At 53.8% G+C, this 20,156-nt stretch overlaps 1 protein-coding gene across 1 annotated transcript in view; it reads right to left on the reverse strand.

Moving 5' to 3' along the window:
- Nucleotides 1–20,156, reverse strand: part of LOC137777420 (actin nucleation-promoting factor WAS-like) — a 248,906-nt gene that overhangs the window by 210,659 nt on the left and 18,091 nt on the right. The window contains exon 3 of the mRNA XM_068564182.1: nt 16,853–16,965. Coding sequence (XP_068420283.1) covers nt 16,853–16,965 — 113 coding nt within the window. The remainder of the gene's footprint in view (nt 1–16,852; nt 16,966–20,156) is intronic.

The raw sequence follows: 20,156 nt of genomic DNA on the forward strand, positions 1-20,156 counted from the left end.
AGGGAGCTGGGAAGGAGTTTGAGGACGGTTCGGGTCAACACACCCTTCAGCTGGGAAAAAAGACCCCTCAACCCGTCTCCTAAAATACATGATTGGGTGGCTTCAGACAGCGCATTCCTCCAGAGCAGGCACGAACGTCCAGCGCAGTGGAGGTGGGGTGAGGCCTGCTGGCCTCCAGCGAGCGGGAACCTCATTCCGTGTCACTGTGCTACCATCTCCTGGAGGAATGTCTTCTGCTGTATTTTATCTACAACCAGTCTGCCAGAGAATCAAGCTAAACTATATATGGTACCATTATTATCAACAAAGGACGTGCTTCACATCAGAGATACTAAGAAACAATGGCAGGCAGGTAGGCAGCACCCTTGAAGAGTTTGCAACCAATTAGGAATAAAGGACGTGTTTTTACAGAGTAAACAGTAGCAAAGTGTAGCTCTGCAATAGGACACAAGCCAGTGGTGAAAAGGCACAGACTTTGGAATCAAACAGTCCAGCTGCAGTTCTGCTTTGGATTCTTATCTGGGTGACCTTGAGCAAGTTACTAAACCTCTCAAAACCTAATCTTGCTTCACTTGTAAACTACTACCTGTTGAAAACCCATGATTGACTGGGCCAATTCTTCTAGCACCACTGGTTGAAAAACTTGTCTTTTCTCCCATCGAATTCCCATGGCCCCTTCACCAAAATCGAATAACCATACACGTATACCCATACTGGGTTTTCTTTTCTGTTCTTTTCCACTGTGTGTCCCTCTTTATGCCAACACCACACTTGTTGACAACGACCGTAGCTTTATGTGGCCTGACCAGTGACACTGGGCCGGCCCCAGCCCGGGATGTACTTCATAGAGACGTGACATCAGGAGGCAGTTGACGGGCTTCAGCATCACTCGGCACCACTTAAGGTAGAAGAAGCTGAGCTGCAGGTCAGAACCCACGCCCGTGGGGCCGTGGCCGAGGCCCTCCTACCGGGGCCGGCGGCATCTAACACCCAGGCACCCGTGGAGCAGGGGCCCACCTGGCTGGCTCTGTCTCAGCACCACTCCTGGGACGGGGCAGCCCCGGGGGTTCTGCTAGCAAGCCTGCAACCCGGGCTGTCAACTGGAAGAGCCAAAGGAGAGCGTGTGCGCCGGGCAGGCTGGGGCCCTTCTCTGGGGAGAGCAGTCTGATTCTGACCGAGGCCAAGCGTCCTTGCTCTGGAGCAGGGGGTCATCACCTCTTGTTTAAGGTGGGGCGGACACCTGACCTGAGTCACCAACAGTGACCCCTTGATTCCGGGGATCCTTTGTGACTGACATCCACCAACTGGAGGCCTCGTTTCCTCTCCCTGGGGTCCACAGTCCCACCAGGGGATCCTGGAGCTGTAATTTCAATCTCCTGCAACGTGTTTGATGCATTTGATTGAATTCATGAGGTTTCATAACCTGAATCGTGAGGCAGAGCCAGGGGCCTCAGTGTTTCGGCTGGTGCTGGGCCATCGTGTGGGCCGAGAAACCTGTGTAATCACGAGGGACCCAAGGGGTCCCCTTGGGTTCTCTGCTGCACGAGGGTCACTCTGCACAGCCTTCCCTCGCTCGAGGCGCCAGCACATGGAGGACAGCCAGGCGGTCGGAAACCCTGAATGGTGGCGTGACATTCCCCTGGCGAGGATGTCAGAGGGGCGGGGTCTCTGCAAGTGCTAACAGGGAGGCTTGGAGAAGCCTGGCGGTTGGTGTGAGGGCTGGAGAGCTGAGGGCTGGGAATTCCGCTGTACTGGGGCCAGGGGTTAAATTTCTGTCCATGTGGGACCATCTGTTGTTTAAAATGCTTGAGGAGCGTTTCTTTGAGTGGCCTGTCATTTGGGTCCCCTCTATGAGCCCACCGCCGGGGGCTGGGAGGTTGCGTGGAAACCCCACATGACTCCGTGCTCTGGACCCGTGACCGCACACCTTAGAGGTGAAATGAGTACCTTGATCTGACTTTGTGGGGTCTGGTGGGCCAAAAGGGAGGAGCATCGACCTGGTTAAGAAGGAGGTGACGTGACGGGAAGCAGAGTTTCTGCAGGAGATCGTAGAGGTGCCCGTAATGGTGGCTGCGAACTGTGGCACCAGCAGAGGCTGGCAGCGGTCCCATAAATCAATCTGCCATAGGGAAGAGTATCCAGAGTTTTGGGGGGAACAATGGGGGCAGTGATCTGCCATCACCTTGGCTGTGTGCCCCATCAGTGGGCGCTGTCCGCCCCACCCTGCTAGGGGCATGGCATCACCGGAGGAAGAGTGGTCCAGGGCTGTCTGGGACCCTGGGAGGGGCTCACGGGGGCCTCGGAACAGGCTTGTGGTTTGGATAAGGAGTCTGCAGCGTCCTCAGGACGTGTCTCTGGTGTCTGTTGGCCGAGACATGGCGGCCTCGGAACAGGCTTGTGGTTTGGATAGGAGTCCGCAGCGTCCTCACGACGTGTCCCTGGTGTTTGTTGGCCGAGACATGGGCGGCCTCGGAACAGGCTTGTGGTTTGGATAAGGAGTCCGCAGCGTCCTCACGACGTGTCCCTGGTGTTTGCTGGCGTGTGCCGAGACACGGGCGGCCACAATGGACGTGTCTGAGGTCTCCCGGTGGAGGCCCCCCAGGGAGGCTCTCCCTGAACCATGAAGTTATCCTTTTGCCACTGTCCAGACGACTGCCAACCCATCGGCTACTGCCCAGAGTCAGGAAAAATGCGCGCCCTTGGGGGTCTCATTTGTATGGCCTGTTGTATAGCCAAGGGCACTGCCCCCAATTCTGCCAGTCGGGCCGATCTGCTCGACCAGGGATGCACCAGCAGGGTGACTCGGCCCAGCTGTCCAGCGGGCGGTCACTGGTGAAGAACACAAGGGGCTCCCCAAACTGCTCGAGGGGTCGGCCCTGGGGGGAGCCACCAGCTGCACCTCAGTGTCGGTGGGCAAGGGGCTGAGCTCGGGGAAACCTCATCCCCCTGTAATCCGCAAAGTCCCTGACAAACTTGAGGTGCCGTTTCCGCTTTAACAGTGAGGCCTCGGCAGCCGTGCCGCGCCTCTGCGGGTTGAATCCCCGGCCCCAGCAGGATGGGGGCTTGCGTGCGGAACCGTGTGGGCTATGAACACCTCTGTCTCTAAAAGGGCCCAGTAGGCTGCCAGAGTTTGGCATTGTGGGGAGGCGCTTTTGGTCCAGAACCCACGGTCAGCCGGGTGGGCTGTACTCAGTCCAGAGACCCCTGGACTAAGGCACAGTCAGGTGTCCGGTGCTTCTGAGCCCAGAGGGGCGAAGGGCCGGGCCCTCAGCTGGATGCACCCCAGTGGGAAGAAGCCGATGTGCATGGAACCGCACAAACAGGCTTTAGTGGGATGGACAAGCGTGTTGCATGTTGTCTCCCAAAGGTGAAGAGACCTAGCGTGTGCTGTGCCACAGTGGCAGGGGGCCCGCTGGCGGGGTGGAGGGATCTCACGGCCCCCAGCGGACCACACCCAGCCCAGAAACTCCACAGAAGTGCCATCCTTGAATCTCAGCGGGGAGCGGCCCACCCTCTCTGCTGCAGAGCGTGTATCACTGGGTGTAGGTCTTCCTAAGGGCATCCTCAGAGGCCTCTGGAGCAGAGCGGAGCGGAAGCCCGTCTATATGATGCCAGGGGCGGCAGTGGGCTGGCTGGGTGAGTTCAGATCTCACCTGCACAGGCTGTGTGCGGTGGTGGAGACCTTCAGGTAACCCACGGCAGCCCAGTGAAGGGAACTGGGTGCCCTCGAGAGTGAGAGCAAATAGGAGCTGCACGGCTTCTGTGACTGGGACCGAGTGTGTAAAACGTTAGGTGGCCGGATCTGGGGCATCAAAGCCGGTGCCCGAGCTTCTGGGTGTCCTCTGCCTGCTCCATAGTACGGGGACTGGGAGCCTTCAGGAAAGGAACCTCTGCATTTAAGTACTGAGAGTCGACTGTGCATCTCCACTTGTCGGCGGCCAGGTTCAGCGCTGGCGCCATTGGGCTATTGCGGGGTGACACGGTGGCCTAACGACCCGGAGGCAAGCGCGTCTCTAATGACGGGATGAACGGCCGCTGTCCCTGCTTCAGCCAGTGCCGTGGCGCATTTACTGTCCACACTGGAGAAGGCAGCTGGAGGCCCCCGTTTGGCAGCTCCCACGAGACAGGCCAGGAATTGGGGTTATTTCACCAGGCGAGTCTCTGGGCGAGGGCACCTCCACCTATAACAGGAAAAGAGGAGGCGCGGGGGCCACCTCCACTGGGGGCTGTTCCAGCTTGGCCGAGTCAGTTACCTCAGCGTGAGCCCCCCAAGGAGCAAAGCTGAGGCACAGTAAGACATGAAGGGGGTTTATTTAGGGAAAACCCATGAGGAGGGAGGTGGAGCGAGACAAAGGAGGGTGGGGCACCCCAGGACCACGTTTGGTGTCTGGAAATCGGTCCGCCTCATGGACAAGCTTCCGGGAACAGTCATGCCTCTGCCTTCCATTTTTAAGTTTTTTGACTTATTTTGACACTTCCAAATTCAGATCCTATAAATGCAGAGTGCACTGAATGTACTAGTGTTTCTTATTGATGTCAGCTTCATCAGTGAGTCTGGAAATCAATGAAATACAGAATATAAACCAAATATCAACTTAGAGATTTGCAGTGAAAGGTGTAGCCATCCAGCAGAGTCAAATGCTTGTCTCAGCTGGACCGTACATCTCCCCTGTGGGCAGGCTACTTTGGAGACCCAGCTGCAGACCCTTCCACATTCTGGGCTGAGCCTTTTCCAGGGAAACCACATGGTCAAGCCTGTTTAGCCAAGACACTCTCTCCTGGGTGCAGGGCTCAGAAATGCAGTGCAAGTGGCTGCTTTTGAGTTTCTCTGCTTTGGTTTCCATGGCGCTCCATCACTTCATCTTGTCCATCTCCCATCTCCAAACAAGATGCCATCGAATTGAACAGGTTTCCATATATCAACTGCTATCCCATCCCTGATTTGCTGCCCTGAGATTACACCGAGGTCACCGCAGCTTTGAAAACTTCTTGGTTTATTCCCACAGACCGATACCTTAATTTTGCTGCTCAAGAACCAACAAATGACTTCTTAATTATAGTGCAGATGCAAGGTCAGAAGACGCATTAACACTTGGCTTGTCATCAGATTAACAGCTTCTTTTTGTGAAACTGGGCCTTCTAAAAAATGTACAAATCTTGCAGGCAGCACCGCCTTTATCTGCTGAGAGCTGTCGATCATCTGAGAGTAGGAGGTGATGTGACGGAGCTTAGTCCGAGCTTTTCCTATTACGATAGAGCAGTGAGCTAAGTAGTGCCCAAAGACATCCACACCCCAGCCACCAAAACCCCTGCAAATGCACCTCACATGGTAGAGTGGGCTTTTCAGGTGTGATTCAGTAGAGGATCTCGAGATGGGAGATTATCTGGGTTCCCTGGGTGGCCCTCAGCATCAACACAAGGGTCCTCATGAGAGGGAGGCACGAAGGTCAAAGGAGGAAGGAGGAGAGGAGACACGTGACACAGAGACTGGAGTGATTCCAGGGCGGAGTCCGGGCTGAGGAGCACAGGTGGCCTCAGGTTCCAGGAACCACAGGGAAGTACATCCTCCCTCGAGCCACCAGCAAGAGCCGGTCCTGCAACCAGCTGGAATTCGGCCCAAGGAGACCTGGTCTCCAGACCACAGGAGAGTCAACCTCTTGTTGTGCTAAACCTCTACACCTGTGGTAATTTGCACAGCAGCAATAAGAGGCTCACACAGATAGATCCGCACACTCAGAAGATGTAAGTGTGTGGCCTTCGCTCTCACCCGGACATCTGACTCCAGACCAGAGGCCTTTTCAACAGGATCCCCATCCAGCCGGGCTTCCCCTGTTCCAGCTACTCAGGCTTTGATTTGCAAAAAAAAAAAAAAAAAAAAAAGCAACAACCAACATAAGCATTGAGATATATGTTTACTTAATCATAAGACCTTGCTGCTGTGCATCCTTTTTGGCTTCCTGAGCACGTTCGTAAACACTGGAGAGAAGTCCAGCAGGAGGAAAGGGGCAGAGAGCAGAGTCACGGCCGGGCTGGGCTCATGGGAGGAGCCGTGGGGGAAACGAAGCTGAGGCCGCAGGACCTGAGCTAATTCGCTCAGAGGAAAACACCACCCGGGTGACTGGCCTGGACTCATGCACGGTTCTAACGAGTACGTGCGACACGGGGAACAGGCTCCCTGCTGAGGGTGCACACAGCCTGGGGAGCCGGTGCGCGGAAGTGGAGGCGTGCAGCAGGCCAGCAGCCGGACCACGGCTCTGCCACTCCCAGGAGGAGACAGGTCACCGGCAGCTCCAAAGGCGGACTTAACGCCGTCCTGTGATCTTATCACAGGTAACAATCATCGGTGAGGCTGTGGTTCCTGGTGTGCGGATAAGGCAGAGGGTCCCCGCCCTGCAACCTAGTTACAGCCCCCGCTCAGTGAAAGCCAGGGGACCCCCCTCTCACACCCTGAGAAATGCCCCGTGGCCTCTCTGACCTCCAGGAGCATCAGAGCGAGGGTGGCTGCAGCACTTGTCACACAAACCAGGACACTCTGAGAGAGAAGGGCAGGTTGTCACTGACTACGCTACGACCACAGCTGTAAACTGGAACCGTGCCAGGCAAACTGGAAGAAAGAGTCACAGAAAATGCAAGTCTAGTCACTCAGGCGGGATGGTCTAAGATTCTTCTAATCACTCAGTAACTTTTCTGTCTTGTTTTCTCAGTGTCTCCATCCCCTTCCTGGCTGACTTCAGATCATCCATGTGGCCAGAAATGCCAAGGACTCTCTGGTGTCCTATTACCATTTCTCAAGAATGACTAGGATGGTGCCGGACCCTGGTCCCTGAGGGGAATATGCTGAGACATTCAAAGGGGAAAGGTGAGTAAGAGGAAATGGTGGCTCATGCCTCCCTGTTCCCTCAGCCGCGGACATCAGAGAGGCAGGGCTTTCGCTGACCAACTGTGTTGCTCAAGGTTCTGGGAGGATGCAGGTGGCACTCAGACAGGGTCACTGGCGAGGGTTTAGCTAAGACATTATGTAGAAAGCTGTGGGCAGTGTACCGAACCCGACAGGCGATGGTACGGGACTCTGGGGTGTGGCCGATGGGGAGGAGGGGAGGGTCCCGAGCAGGTGGGTTGGTAGGAGACAGTCAGCCACAGGGAGCCTGCAGGGAAATAAACACCATCGTCACCCTCCTGCCCCCCAGGTGGGACCCTGAGGACGGAGAACCCCAGGGACACTGACCCCAGGGTCAACCTCGCAGCAGAAGGAGACGGAGGGTGGCTTTGGGGGCCGGCAGAGGACACCATGCACCTCGCTTCCTCCCATTCACCATCACAGTGGGGAAAGGGGCCCAAACAGCTGGTCACTGTGATTCTTCAGAATTAATTCAAGGCTTCTTTTCACAATCAGCCTGTTAGGGAACAATATTTATCACAAAACACTGGTCTGGGTACCATGCAGCGATGCAAGAGGAATACAGACCCTGCACCCCTGCCCTTGGGACAGTCTCTCACGGGCGAGCAAGTTCAAGGGGTGGAAACATAAACCAGGGAATCCAGGGTACTTTTTATCATCTCTCTAAATATTAAAAATCCCTGTCTCTGCAAATAAGAATTCTGGTTATCTTCACTAAACATCCTCTTTCATTTGAGACACCCATGCTCGCTTTATGAGCTTCAGGTTGATACGACGCCCCATCTCTCTCCTTCCCCTCAGTGCTGTGGGGCTCCTGGTACGAGCACGTGAAGGGATGGTGGGACACCAAGGACCGGCACCGCATCCTCTACCTCTTCTACGAGGACATGAGGAGGTGAGGGGCGTGCGGCCACCGTCACTTCCCACCAGGTCCTCCAGTGGAACCAACCAGTCAGGCCTGCAGGCGGGCCTGACCACACAAGGGCCCCCTCTCTCCCCGACACCCTTTCCAACTCAGCTTTACCCTCAAACGCTGCAACTACTTTTTAAAAAATCTTGTAACTTTCCTTCCGTTCACAATTTCCAGAAGATCCTTCCGCTCAGGAAATATCACATGCCTTTATAACCTGATTGATCCTGGCACTTACGAACCATGTTTCTTCACCTACAAAACATGCATCAGCTCTGTTTGTGTCTCGGGAAATTATGGTGACGATTTATGAGGTCACACTGTAAAGCACCCGGCTTCCTCACCCAAGACCCACATCTCACACTGAAGTGCCGTCCACACAGCCGCCGGCAGGACTGCTCCCACGTGGGGACACAGGGCTGCTCTCTGCATTCATTGTCATTCAGGCATCACCCAGTCACTCTCGTGACCCAGGAATCAGTGCCCTAGAATTACAAAGCTACCTCCTGGGCCGGCGCTGAGAGGTCCTCTGGAATCTAGTCAGACGCCACAGGTCCTCCTTCGGCACCTCTGTGATCAGAAAGAACCGGGCCACAGGACTCTCGTTTCTGGGTCAGCGTGAGATCCCTCGTTCACCCTCTCACTGACCTTCTGTTAAACTCTCGGCAGACCCTGTGCCAACTCTACAGTCACTTTCCCTCCTCTGCGCCTCTGTGATCTCCTCCAAGGGAGGGACCCGCGCCTTCCCACGGAAGCCCGTGCCCTCCCTGCACGCCTGCGGGCAGCGCGCTTCCTGGGCGGGCGTCGCAGGGCCGTGTTCATGTTTCTCTCCCCCCTTGCACGGTGGTCAGCCTCCTCGGGGCTGGGACGGCCCTCACCTCCATGTCCTGCGGCCCCAGGACCGTCCGGCATTGTCCACAGCCATCCCTTGAGGAAGACACCTTGACTAAATTTGAGCTGATCCTTTAACTCATCCCTCCCCAAACACAGTCTGTCCAAACAGAATGTCATCCCCTAATGGAAAACTCCCAGTTATTTGTTTTGTGTGACTGTTCTACATACAGGATCCAAAGCGGGAAATTCTGAAGATGCTGAAGTTCCTGGAGAAAGACGTATCAGAGGAAGTTCTGAATAAAATCATCTATGACTCCTCCTTCGATGTAATGAAGCAAAACCCGATGGCCAGCTACAGCACCCTGCCCACCAGCATCATGAACCAACGCGTCTCCGCCTTCATGAGGAGAGGTGCGTGAGGCCCACACTCTCAGAGGCCAGGCGGGACTCTGGCCCATTTCCCGGTTTCTGGGTGACGTTTCGTGCTCCTGTGCCTGTTCTGTGGGTGACGCTGCCGGGAGGAGCAGACTCCCTTCCCCGCCCTGTGCCGGCCCCGAGGGGGCGGGCTCACCCACCATCCCCCACCACGCCGGACTCACTGAGGCTTCGCCTCGTTGCAGGGATGCCGGGGGCCTGGAAGAACTACTTCAGGTGCCTCAGAACGAGGACTTGGGCAGGACTACAAGAGGAAGACGGCCAGGAGCACGCTGACCTTCCGCACAGCGTCTGAGCGCTGGGGAGCCTGGCAGAGCCCCTCACTAGACTTTAGACGCTTGAGCCTCATGATCAGGACACTGAAAACAATGACTCCCTTCCCCCATCCTGAGCTTCGCACACTGTCTGTAGATCCCATGCCACGTGATACACAGAATGCAATCACACCCTGGGTAGAAAGAAGTTTAAAATTAAATTACACGGTCGTTCACAGAGGCCCGGCCACATGCGATGCTGGAGCAAAATAAGCACATGACTTAACCCCCTAACTAGTGCACAGCGCCTGGCCTCCCAGGGTCAATGCTCGTGAAAAGAGAGAAAAGAGTCAGATCAGACCCTTAACACAAGAGGCACGTAAGACGCAAAGAGATGAGGAAGGGGCCCCGGGGAGAACGTGAGAGGCACCAGGTCTTATCCCCCAGCGTCCAGAATGAGGGAGACTCGGGGCCGTGAGGCTCAGAGGGTGGAACAGGGGATGGAGTCTGACGGAGACAGGGATGGTCTGAAGCCCAGAGACCAAAGTGCGAGGAGCGTGGGGTAAAAGCAGGCCTGAAAGCCAGGGAGATTTCATGTTCCGGGTAGACTTCTTCGAGAGAGAGGAAAAAAGCCTCAAATTAGCCCAAGAGAAATGAATTAGAGGAAAACACCCAGCACCATGTGCACGTAAAGGACAAGGTGACCATCGGGTCTCTGGGAGGAATCAATCCCACATTATGCTTCGTAAACAGACGCTCTAAGCAGGATTGTCAGGACGGCCAATTTGTTTAGCTGCACATGTAATGTTCTGATTCTTTGTTGTTGTTAAAACCTGCCTGAGAAAGTGCCCACCCTCATTCACACAATTCGTGCAAAGGTCAGTGCTTTACTTTAAAAGAAAGTCAGGAAGGTTCCTTCTGTGGGAGTGGCGCTTTCCTGTGTCACCAGATCGTCTGGTACTGAAAATCGCCTCCTCCTCTCAGGATCTACGTACGCCCTGTTTGCAGTCCTTGGTCGTTTACCTTCTAAGGCAAGCGTGCAAATCATTAACCACAGGACAGATAATCCGGTGTGGTGTTTGTGCCGATCGCTGAGCTGCACCGAGGAAAGGGAGGGGGCGCTGAGCCCGCGAGATTAAACAGCAAATACATTTCCATCGCTGAACACCCACACCTAATGTCTGCAGTTCACCTCTGAGAGCTCCTAAAAATTCAGACAGCGAGCACATAACAGCTCCCGTCCTGCGCACAGTGTGGCCTGGGCATAGGCAAAGCTTGTCTTTCTTCTTTTATAAATTGTAAAATTCTTCTTGATTTCATTGTAAAAGTAAATTCCACTCATATTCTCAATAAATCTCAGGCACAGAAAATATGGATTTCTCTCTTACAAAGCTCTGCTCTGTCCTTTTAAAAAATACTTGCAGTACTGTGAGGAAGAATTAATGGATTAATTCTTTATTTTTAAATTTATTTATTTATTTATTTTTGGCTGTGTTGGTTTTCACTGCTGTGTGCAGGCTTTTCTCTAATTGCGGCGAGCAGAGTCTACTTTTCGTTGTGGTGTGAGGGCTTCTCACTGCAGTGGCTTCTCTTGTTGCAGAGCACAGGCTCTAGGTGTGCAGGCTCAGTAGTTGTGGCTCGCGGGCTCTAGAGCGCAGGCTCAGTCGTTGTGGTGCATGGGCTTAGTTGCTCCGCAGCATGTGGAATCCTCCTGGACCAGGAATAGAACCCGTTCCCCTGCATTGGCAGGCGGATTCTTAACCACTGCGCCACCAGGGAAGTCCCAGTGGATTAATTCTTAAACCTTTCTAGGCGTCTTCTCTCCCTCTCTCTCTTTTCGCTCCGTGGAGTTAGAGCTTTACTGGAGGAATCTGGTGACCAGCTTTCTCCTCCTAAGAGGTTTACTTTTAGTTGGAAAACCCACCATCTCTTCCTCATCATCCTCATCCTCCCTTCTCTATCCCTTCGTGGGTTGTTGATCTAGGGTCACAGGGGTTGGAAAACCACGGCCCGTGGGCCAAACCCGGTGTCTGGTATGGCTGGAAGATGAGAAGCCTGTTGTATTTTCAAAAGGTTGTTACAGAGACAACAGCACGGATGTGACCCACAGAGCCTGAAACCTCCACCATCTGGTCTCGTACAGAAGGGGGTTGCTGAACCCTGGTCCAGGAGAAGCCCAGCCAGGTCCATCCTGTAGGCAGAGCCCCCGAGGCCCCATCAACCCAGCAAGGCCTGTGCTCCCCGTTACCCCACTCCCGTTCCGGACGGGGGACAGAAAACTAGTACAACCTCTCCCAGTACCCTCCACCGTCCAGGTCCCAGGGAGATGGAAGTTGGTGGAACATCGGGTCACCCCCGGCTTCCAGCCCAGCCAGAAGCTGCCACCAGCCTCAGGCTGCTCTCAGGAGACGTGGGGCCCCATCTGGGGTTGGTTCCCAGAGGCAGACCCTGAGCTGAGGACCACGTGCTCCCAAGAGAGACTCATGGTTCGGGGGGTGGGGGAAGGGGGAGCAGGCTGGAGGGGCAGGAAGGGGTGGGGACTTAGCCCAGCTCAGCCCCGCCTGATCCTCAGGGGCTTTGGGGAGGGCCCGTCCTCGAGGCATTGGTCCTCCCTGGGGGGAGAGGTCAGCTCCCAGGCTCTCGTGCCCTCAGAGCATTGGGCAAAGCCGCCCAGCACCCAGGGCACCCTGCCTCTGAAGGAAGCCGCCCAGGCCCGTCAGAAGGAAGCACAGAGCTGGGACGCAGCAGCCTGGGGGCATCTGGGCAGAGCACCTGCGGGTCCCCACGTTTCCAGAGCGCCAGTGGGGAATAGCCCCCTTCTGAGTCCCATGTGGAAAGCTCCCTACAGGAACCCCGAGCTCTGTGTGCCTGAGAGCCTCATCCTGCAGTGGGAAGCTGGGTGGTCGGGAGGGTAGCGGGTGGGATGGGGCAGCAGCCGATGCTCATTGGGTGGATTTGCCAGCCCGGCACGGTGGGCTCTGCCCTGACCCCTGGCCCCTTACCCCACCCCATCCTGCTGCCTGACACGTGGCCTCTCAGGTGGGAGCACCCAGCACCTGCTCCCTGCAGGGCAGAGGGGAGGGGGCCCAGCCGGTGGGGCCCCGGGAGAGCATGTCCCCTACTCAGGGCACGAGTCCTGCTGTGCTCAGGGGAGCAGAGACTCAGGGTCAGGTCTGAACCGAGGGACTGAGACAGGGCAGCCGGAGAAGATGGAGCAGTCAGCCTGGGGAGGGCCCCGCTGTTATCAGGAGGAAGCTCGCAGGCTTGGAGGACGGCCGGGGTGGGAGGATGGGAAGGGAGCAAACAGGAGGGTCTGGGGCAACACCTGAACCCCAGGGTACGAGACGGCGAAACTCCCAACAGAGCAGCTTCACTCAAACTAAAGGACGAAATATTGCTTTATTTTCTGAATGTATTAAATAGATCCTAGTTTCTGAAAGAAAGCTGAAAATATGAAAACACTTATACTTCTCCACGTGACACTGAATTTTATCATGAAACCTTTCACTGCGATAGAGGGACAGATGGGGGAGGGGATGTGTCACTGCTTTCCAGCGTATTGGGTCGCGTGGGTGTATCTTAACGCCTCCACACCACGAGAATTCACAATGAGGTTTGCCTGGCCCGTCAACCCCCAGCAGGATGTTTTGATTTTCAAAGATCTTCCTTAACAAACAGCCTTGGGGCGCTCAGGCTGGTGTGCAGTTACCTCCACGTTGATCTAAAACGGAAAAAAAATACTTCGAAATCGTGAAGCAATCTGAACACAAAGCTTCGCACTGGAAGCCTGTCGATTAACGATGAAAGCCCTTGGATGTCAGCGTTGTTTCTGGAAATTGTTGTAAGTGTCAGCCGTCAGCAGGGCTGGGAGTCTCGGGTGCCCAGGATCTGACTCTGCTTCTCCTGCAAACCGTGAGAGCAGGTTACAGCTCTGCTGACTAGTCCAAGGGCGTTTTGCGGGCTTTTTCCCCCCACTGGTGAATTCCACCAAACGTTTATTTTTTTTTTAACTTTTTATTTTATATTAGAGTATAGTTGATTAATACATTTCTTATTGAGAGACTGGGCTTCATTGTCAGAAGGAGATTGAAGACCACAGGCTGCCAACCTGTCTCAGCTTCTTCCAAGCTGCAGCCTGTGGACCTGGAATTCAACAGGAACGTACACTCCCCTCTCTCCAAAACTCCGGATGGCGCCTCTGTGTGATCTGCTCCCACACCCAACCTTCTCCAGGACTGTTGTGTTTGCAGCTTCTGGGGAGGTGTTCTCACATGTGGTACCTCCAGCCCCTCAGTCTTGGAGATGGTAGAGCCGGAGTCCATCCCCTCCTGGTCCCCACCCCATCCTCACACACCATCTACTGCCCCTGATTTCCACCTGCTGTTCATGAAGGCACGACTTTCCTGGGCATTCTTCTCCTTGATTTCCCACAACTCAAATACTCTGTTATGAGGTAAAGTTAATACTTAAATAAAATGATGGAAAGCCAATGCATCGTTATGTTAGATGAAAAGTGGATACAGGAGGGAAGGAAATAGAGATATTTGTGTATAAATACACACTTATAACAAAGCAAGAAGGAAATCGTCATGATGATTACAACCCTTGTCTCTGCAACTGGTCACGGCGGGTTTCTATAACCACCTTCTCCCCCCACCCGCTCCCTTCACCCTCAGCAAGCAGCTTGGCTGCCGTGCTTCTGACCTGGTGGTGACTGAGGCCTCCATTCCTGAAGGGCCTGGGCCGTCAGCCATCCTGCCTGGGTGGGGTTCTTGTCGGTTCCCGCTGACCTTGAGCACAGGGCGTGGTGACACCGAGACGCCCCACGGGGGTCTCCGTGATCCAGACTCGCTGGTCCTCACCTCCCGTGTGGATGGAGACACAGCCCGACTTCCCCTGGAGGTCAGGACAGGACCTCCCTTCTCTGCCTCTTGATTCTGAGGCGCAAGGAGCCCGGCGTGGCCGGTAAGTCTTAACTTCCAGTTCAATGGAGGCATTTGTGAGTCTTCTGGAGAAAGCGTCCCTCCCTTCGGACTAACCCCTCGGGTAGTTCTGGCAGCAGCAGTGCACACAGAGAAGGCAGATCGCACCAGTCCGTGTCTCTTCCACCGCAGACAAAACGCTGCCCCTTCCGTGGTGGACATGGTCCAGTGTACTCAGCCTGGTGTCCAGGGACACTGGGAGCAACCAGCCAATCACAGGGTACACATCAGGCTGACAAAGATGTTAGGACGTGCTGTACACATGGTCACTCAGATCTTTGCTTCCTACAAGTGTTCATTAGACATACACAATGGTGATATTTTGCACATCTATACTGGTTTATTGACAGTACATGCCATGGTCTAAAGTGCTCTCTTCACTACTGGAAATAGAATCACTAGCGTCTTTACATCTAATCAGATTAGAGAACCAATTCCAGAAACCCCCAAAGCTAATTCAGAAAATTCATCCTCAAGACTCTGTTCCTCTAGAACCACTCTTGGCACCAAAATCTGTATTAGTCAGGTTCTCCAGAGAAATAGAACCTATGTATATACAGAAGAACTGGCTCACTCTGTTACAGAGGCTAACAAGCCCAAAAGCTGCAGAGCTGATGTCCTGGTTTGAAGCTCTCAGGCAGGAGAATTTTTCTTACTTGGGGCGTGTCAGTCTTTTGTTCCAGTCAGGCCTTCAACTGATTGGATGAGGTCCACCCTGATGACAGAGGGCAATCTGCTTCACTCTGATTACCAGCTCAAATGTTAGTCTCACCCAGGAACGCCTCAGAGGAACACCTAGAATATCATTTGGCCAAATGTCTGGGCGCCCCACAGCCCAGTTAACATGAAATCAACCATCACAAGCATGCAGGCTTCAACACTGAGGTCATGTGTTCTTACCAGCTCACCTCTAGCTTCCCCACGTAGTCACATGCTGGGTCCAGGAAAGTCCACCTCTGCTGGTCCTCTAGTTTCTGCTTCAGTGGCACATACCCCTCACCTGGGCTCTTATGGCAACTTGCAGTTCCCTCCCAGCCTCTACTCGGGTTTCCCCAACCCACCCTACAGCCGACTTCATACTAGTCTTAGAAGGCAGCGTCAAGAATGTCATTCTCCTGCGCACATGCTTCAGCGGTCATCTGCTGACCATCAAACTCACCCCTCTCCTTGGCCTCCAAAGTTTATCTCCATTTCTCTTTCCCGCATGCTCTACACCAGTGGTCTCAGGATCCCTACATACTCTTAAAAATTATTGAGGACCCCCACTAGATCTTGTCTGTGTGGGTTATATCTATCAATGTTTTCAATATTAGAAACTAAAGCTGAGAAATTTTTAAAACACAGGAACACACACAATCATTCCATCCTCCCATTGGTCATCAAAATACTGACATCATCACACACAATACAGCTCTGGACCCACCTACACTCCTGAGAGAGGGAGTGTGAAACAGGCAAACACCGTCTTATTACCATGGAAACAGTGTTGATGTTGCAGAACCCCTGAAAGAGGGATCACCAGGGATTCCCAGAGCACTTGGGAAATTGCTGCTCAAGTTAAAATCAAACAGGACTGGTCTCCGGGCCCCAAACAGACTCACACCATCCCACCTCCTTGTCTTTATGAATCTGAGTCCTCTCTGCCCTGCCCTCCATCCCATGTCAGAGACTCTGCATTCTTTTCTGAAAGAGGAACTTAAATGTCATCCCTTTTGTGCGCTTTTTCATGCTGGCCACCACCACTTGCATGTGCGTGTGTGTGTGTGTGTGTGTGTGTATGTCTGCGTGTCTGTGTCTCTGTGGTGTGGTGCTCCAAGGACAAAGGTGCTTCAAGGACAAAGGACGACCCTGCCTGAAAAAGTTTCAGCCTTTCACCCTCTACCGGACTCTTAATCGCCCTCCCTGCCATGTTGCCGTGGTTACGGAAAGGCGTCTGCCCTGTCCTACTTTCACGCTGTAGAAGGAAGGTATATGTGCCTCGACCAATCAGTAAATGAAATTCTCATCTCGGACCATTCCTTTGTTTTCTGGCTATAAAAACTGATCAATAGCACATGTTCGGGCTCGACTCTCCCAGACTACTAGGAAGTCGGTCTGGCAGTGACCCTTCCCTCTAATAAATTCTATCTTCTTTACATTCTGCCTTGTGTCTGGAAATTCTTTTCCAACCTGCATTCAGACCACGACATGTGTGTGTCTGTGTGTCTGTCTGTGCATTTCCTTCCTCAGAATCTTCTAAGTATTTATTTTATTGACAACTCCTTTCTGGTATTTGTGTCCTTCCGTGATTGCCGTTCACGTTCACGTATTTACCTTGTTCCTTTCTCTTACACACCTGTTGTTTTCTCCATCCCAACACTAATCTCCCCTCCTGCTATCCCACCCTGATTTTGCTTCGGGGAACAGCCCCTCCCCAAATGCATACAATTGCACCCTTCTCTGGCCAAAGGGTAAACACATGTCCCAAACTAGGCCAGTCAGATACTCTGCCTGGAATTTTAATTACAGCAGAAACTGACTTTATTCGGTGCTCACTTACCTTGAGGGAAGTGCCCTGAGGAGAGGCTGTCTTCCAGGTATGGCTCCCGGAGCTACTCCACTGCCTGTCCTCGCGCTTCTTCTTTCTTTCAGTTTTGTGACCTGTCCGGTATCCTATAAATAAAGCATTTTTGTGTCTAACTTGTGTCTGTTCTTGTTGCTTGCAACCAAGTAGCTCTAATAAGACAACCCCCTGCCTCAGTATGTGTGTATAAACCCGCACACGAGAGCAGGGCAAGTACAATCCTCCTCATCCTGTAAACCACCCTCCAACATCACACACACACACACACACACACACACACACACACTACACAGAATAACCACACAAAGAATAAGTCGATATTACCTCCTATTCCAAAAGCAACGTTCCTTAAAAGGATTTATTATCATCACAATCAATTTAGTCTCAATGACATCATTCTCTGTGTGGGATGACGTTTGAAGGTAACTGGGAACCCAAAACCGGAGGACAGGGCAGGATCTGATTCCTCCAATCATCAGAGTGGGTACTGGCAGTGGGGACCCAGAACTGATCGAAGTCCCAGCCCCAGGCAGCTCCCACCCCAGGGAAGAGATAACACCTACTCCGCAATGGCGTTGAAGCTCTGCCTGCCTGAGAGTCAGCAGGAAAGTCCGGGAAGACTCTCCCGCCTCCTTAAAGTATAATACAAGACGGCGGGTCGTTTGGAAATGAAGATACTGATGACAAACTGAAATCATAATGAGCGACCCCAGATCAGGCAGACAAACATGGAGCCGGGCGGCCTGGTCTCAGACACGTCCCTGCAGCAATGAGAACTTGAACCTTCTGAGACCTGCAACAACCCCAAGGCCACCAGCCTTTCCTAAAACACCTGCAGGCTGCCCGCTTTGGTCTCAAGGCCGGTCCCCTGGTAACTGGGCAACAACATCAGACCCCAACCAAGCCTGCTCAACCAGCTCCCTTAGTTCCAGCCAATCAGATCCTAACTACTGACAAACAGCGCAGGGAACTAATTGTGGCCTCAGCTGGGTTTGCCTGTATAGGCTTCTCCCACTTCATCGTCCGTCAGAACACAATTCAGGTGCTTCTCAGCTCTGCGTCTCCCGGCTACAGTCCTAACAAACCCCAAATAAACGCCTCTGTGTTTCCATCAGGTCTCTGTTTCTGAAATTTGGGTAAACAACACTAAAAGCACTCAGGAAATGTAGGTCACCTGTGGGCACAAGCACTTCCTGGGCCCACACCCCGCCAGATTTCCAACCAAAGAATACCGTGGTGTACCTATGCCTGGTACTACGGAAGACTGGTTTATAACAAAGAAGAAGGGGGAGGAGGGGAAGGAGGGAAGGAAGGGAGGGAGGGAGGAAGGAAGGGAGGGAAGGAGGGAGAGAGGGAGGGAGGGAGGAAGGAAGGGAGGGAGGGAGGGAGGGAGGGAGGGAAGGATGGAGGAAGGAAGGGAGGGAAGGAGGGAGGAAGGAAGGGAGGAAGGGAGGGAAGGAGGGAGGGAGGGAGGAAAGGAGGGAAGGAGGGAGGAAAGGAGGGAAGGAGGGAAGAGGAAAGCAAAGAAAAGAAAAACTTATACCCCCACGAGACCAATGTAAGTTGTTCTGGGCCCTTCAATCCACCCATGGAGGGAGTCAGAACCAGGCTCAGCCCAGGCACACAGAGATGGAGATGCACTCTCAGGTCACCTTGGGAACCGTTGCCAGGCATGGATGGTACTTCCCTTCATGCTGAGTCATGGGTGTGCTGTGCTCATGGGGTGCTGTGAAGGTCTGGGTGGGAAGCGGTTTAAGCAAGAAAGGAGACTCCTGCCGGCAGGAACAGCATCTGGGGCAGCTGGGGGCAGGAGAGGCGTCTCAGGGTGGTTCTCTGTCAACTCGCTTCCGTGCTGACACTGAGCACCAGGGGTTAGCGCAGACCCCACAGGTCAAGGGCAAAGTCTTTCCCAAGACCCTCCCCAGATGCACCCACGAGTCATGGGGACCATCTGTGCTTCTGACCAACCAGCGCTAAGTGTGGAAGGTCCCCATGACGCCCATAGCGTCCATAATGGTGCTTTCAGGACTCACTGAAAGCGATACACCTACAATTACAGTTTCATCATAGAGGATTCAGATCATGACAGCCAAATGGAAGAGGTGCTGGGGGCAAGGTCTGGGGCAGAGGGAGCAGAGCTGCCGTGCCCTATCCCCTGTCCCCGTAGAGCCCGGGCACAGCACCCCCCTGCCCTGGCCCCTCACTGTGCTCACTGGCCGGGAAGCTGCACAGAGCCTCGGGGTCCAGGATTCGTGGGGTCTCATGTCACTGGTCACACGGCTGACCCCACTCTCCAAGCCCCTCTCCTCTCCCTGGAGGGGGCATGGGACGGAAAGGCCCAACCCTGTGATCACGTGCTTGATCTTCTGCCGTGGCGGACCCTCCCCTGGAACTGTCTATGGGCCCAGCAGGTGTCACCTCGTTGGCACAAACTCAGGTGTGGTCTAAAGGGACTCAATGGTGAACAACCAAAGGCTCCAATCACTCAGGGACTTCCAAGAGCTTTTGAAACTCGGCATCGGGAACCAGAGACAAAGACCAGACGTGTTCTCGATTATATCACAAGGAGAAACAGGAAAGCTGGGCGGGTCTGGTCTTGTTTTCGAGGTGGTCAGCCGAGAAGGGTTGTGGTGGAAATAGGAGGGAAAAAAACCTCCGCTGGAGCCAGGAATGATTCCAAGGAAAGGCACAAGGAGGATAAATAAGTACCAGGGCTTTTAGGAAAACAAGGGGCTTACAGGGGATGTGGCACGAGCCTGGAGGTGAACTCCAGGAAGGAAGAAGCCAGAGGGTGTGTGTTCTGTAGCTCCCAAGTTTTTGCATCCACATGGCTTCAAATAAGACAAACATGTTTTATTAGCTGTGGACAGACCCCGACTGATATGGACACTGAACAGCCTACAACAGGAAGGGAACCTTCCCTATTAGAGCCTCGTTTACTTTACTCTTAAAAATAACATCGCTGGGCTTCCCTGGTGGCGCAGTGGTTGAGGGTCTGCCTGCCAGTGCAGGGCACACGGGTTCGAGCCCTGGTCTGGGAAGATCCCACGTGCCGCGGAGCAGCTGGACCCGTGAGCCACAACTGCTGAGCCTGCGCATCTGGAGCCTGTGCTCCGCAACAGGAGAGGCCGCGACAGTGAGAGGCCCGCGCACCGCGGTGAAGAATGGCCCCTGCTCGCCGCAACTAGAGAGCTCTTGTGCAGAAATGAAGACCCAACACAGCCAAAAATAATAAATAAATAAATAAATAAATAATTTTTTAAAATAAATAAATAAAATA

Source organism: Eschrichtius robustus, chromosome 15 (genome assembly GCF_028021215.1).
Source record: "Eschrichtius robustus isolate mEscRob2 chromosome 15, mEscRob2.pri, whole genome shotgun sequence".
Lineage (NCBI taxonomy): Eukaryota > Metazoa > Chordata > Mammalia > Artiodactyla > Eschrichtiidae > Eschrichtius > Eschrichtius robustus.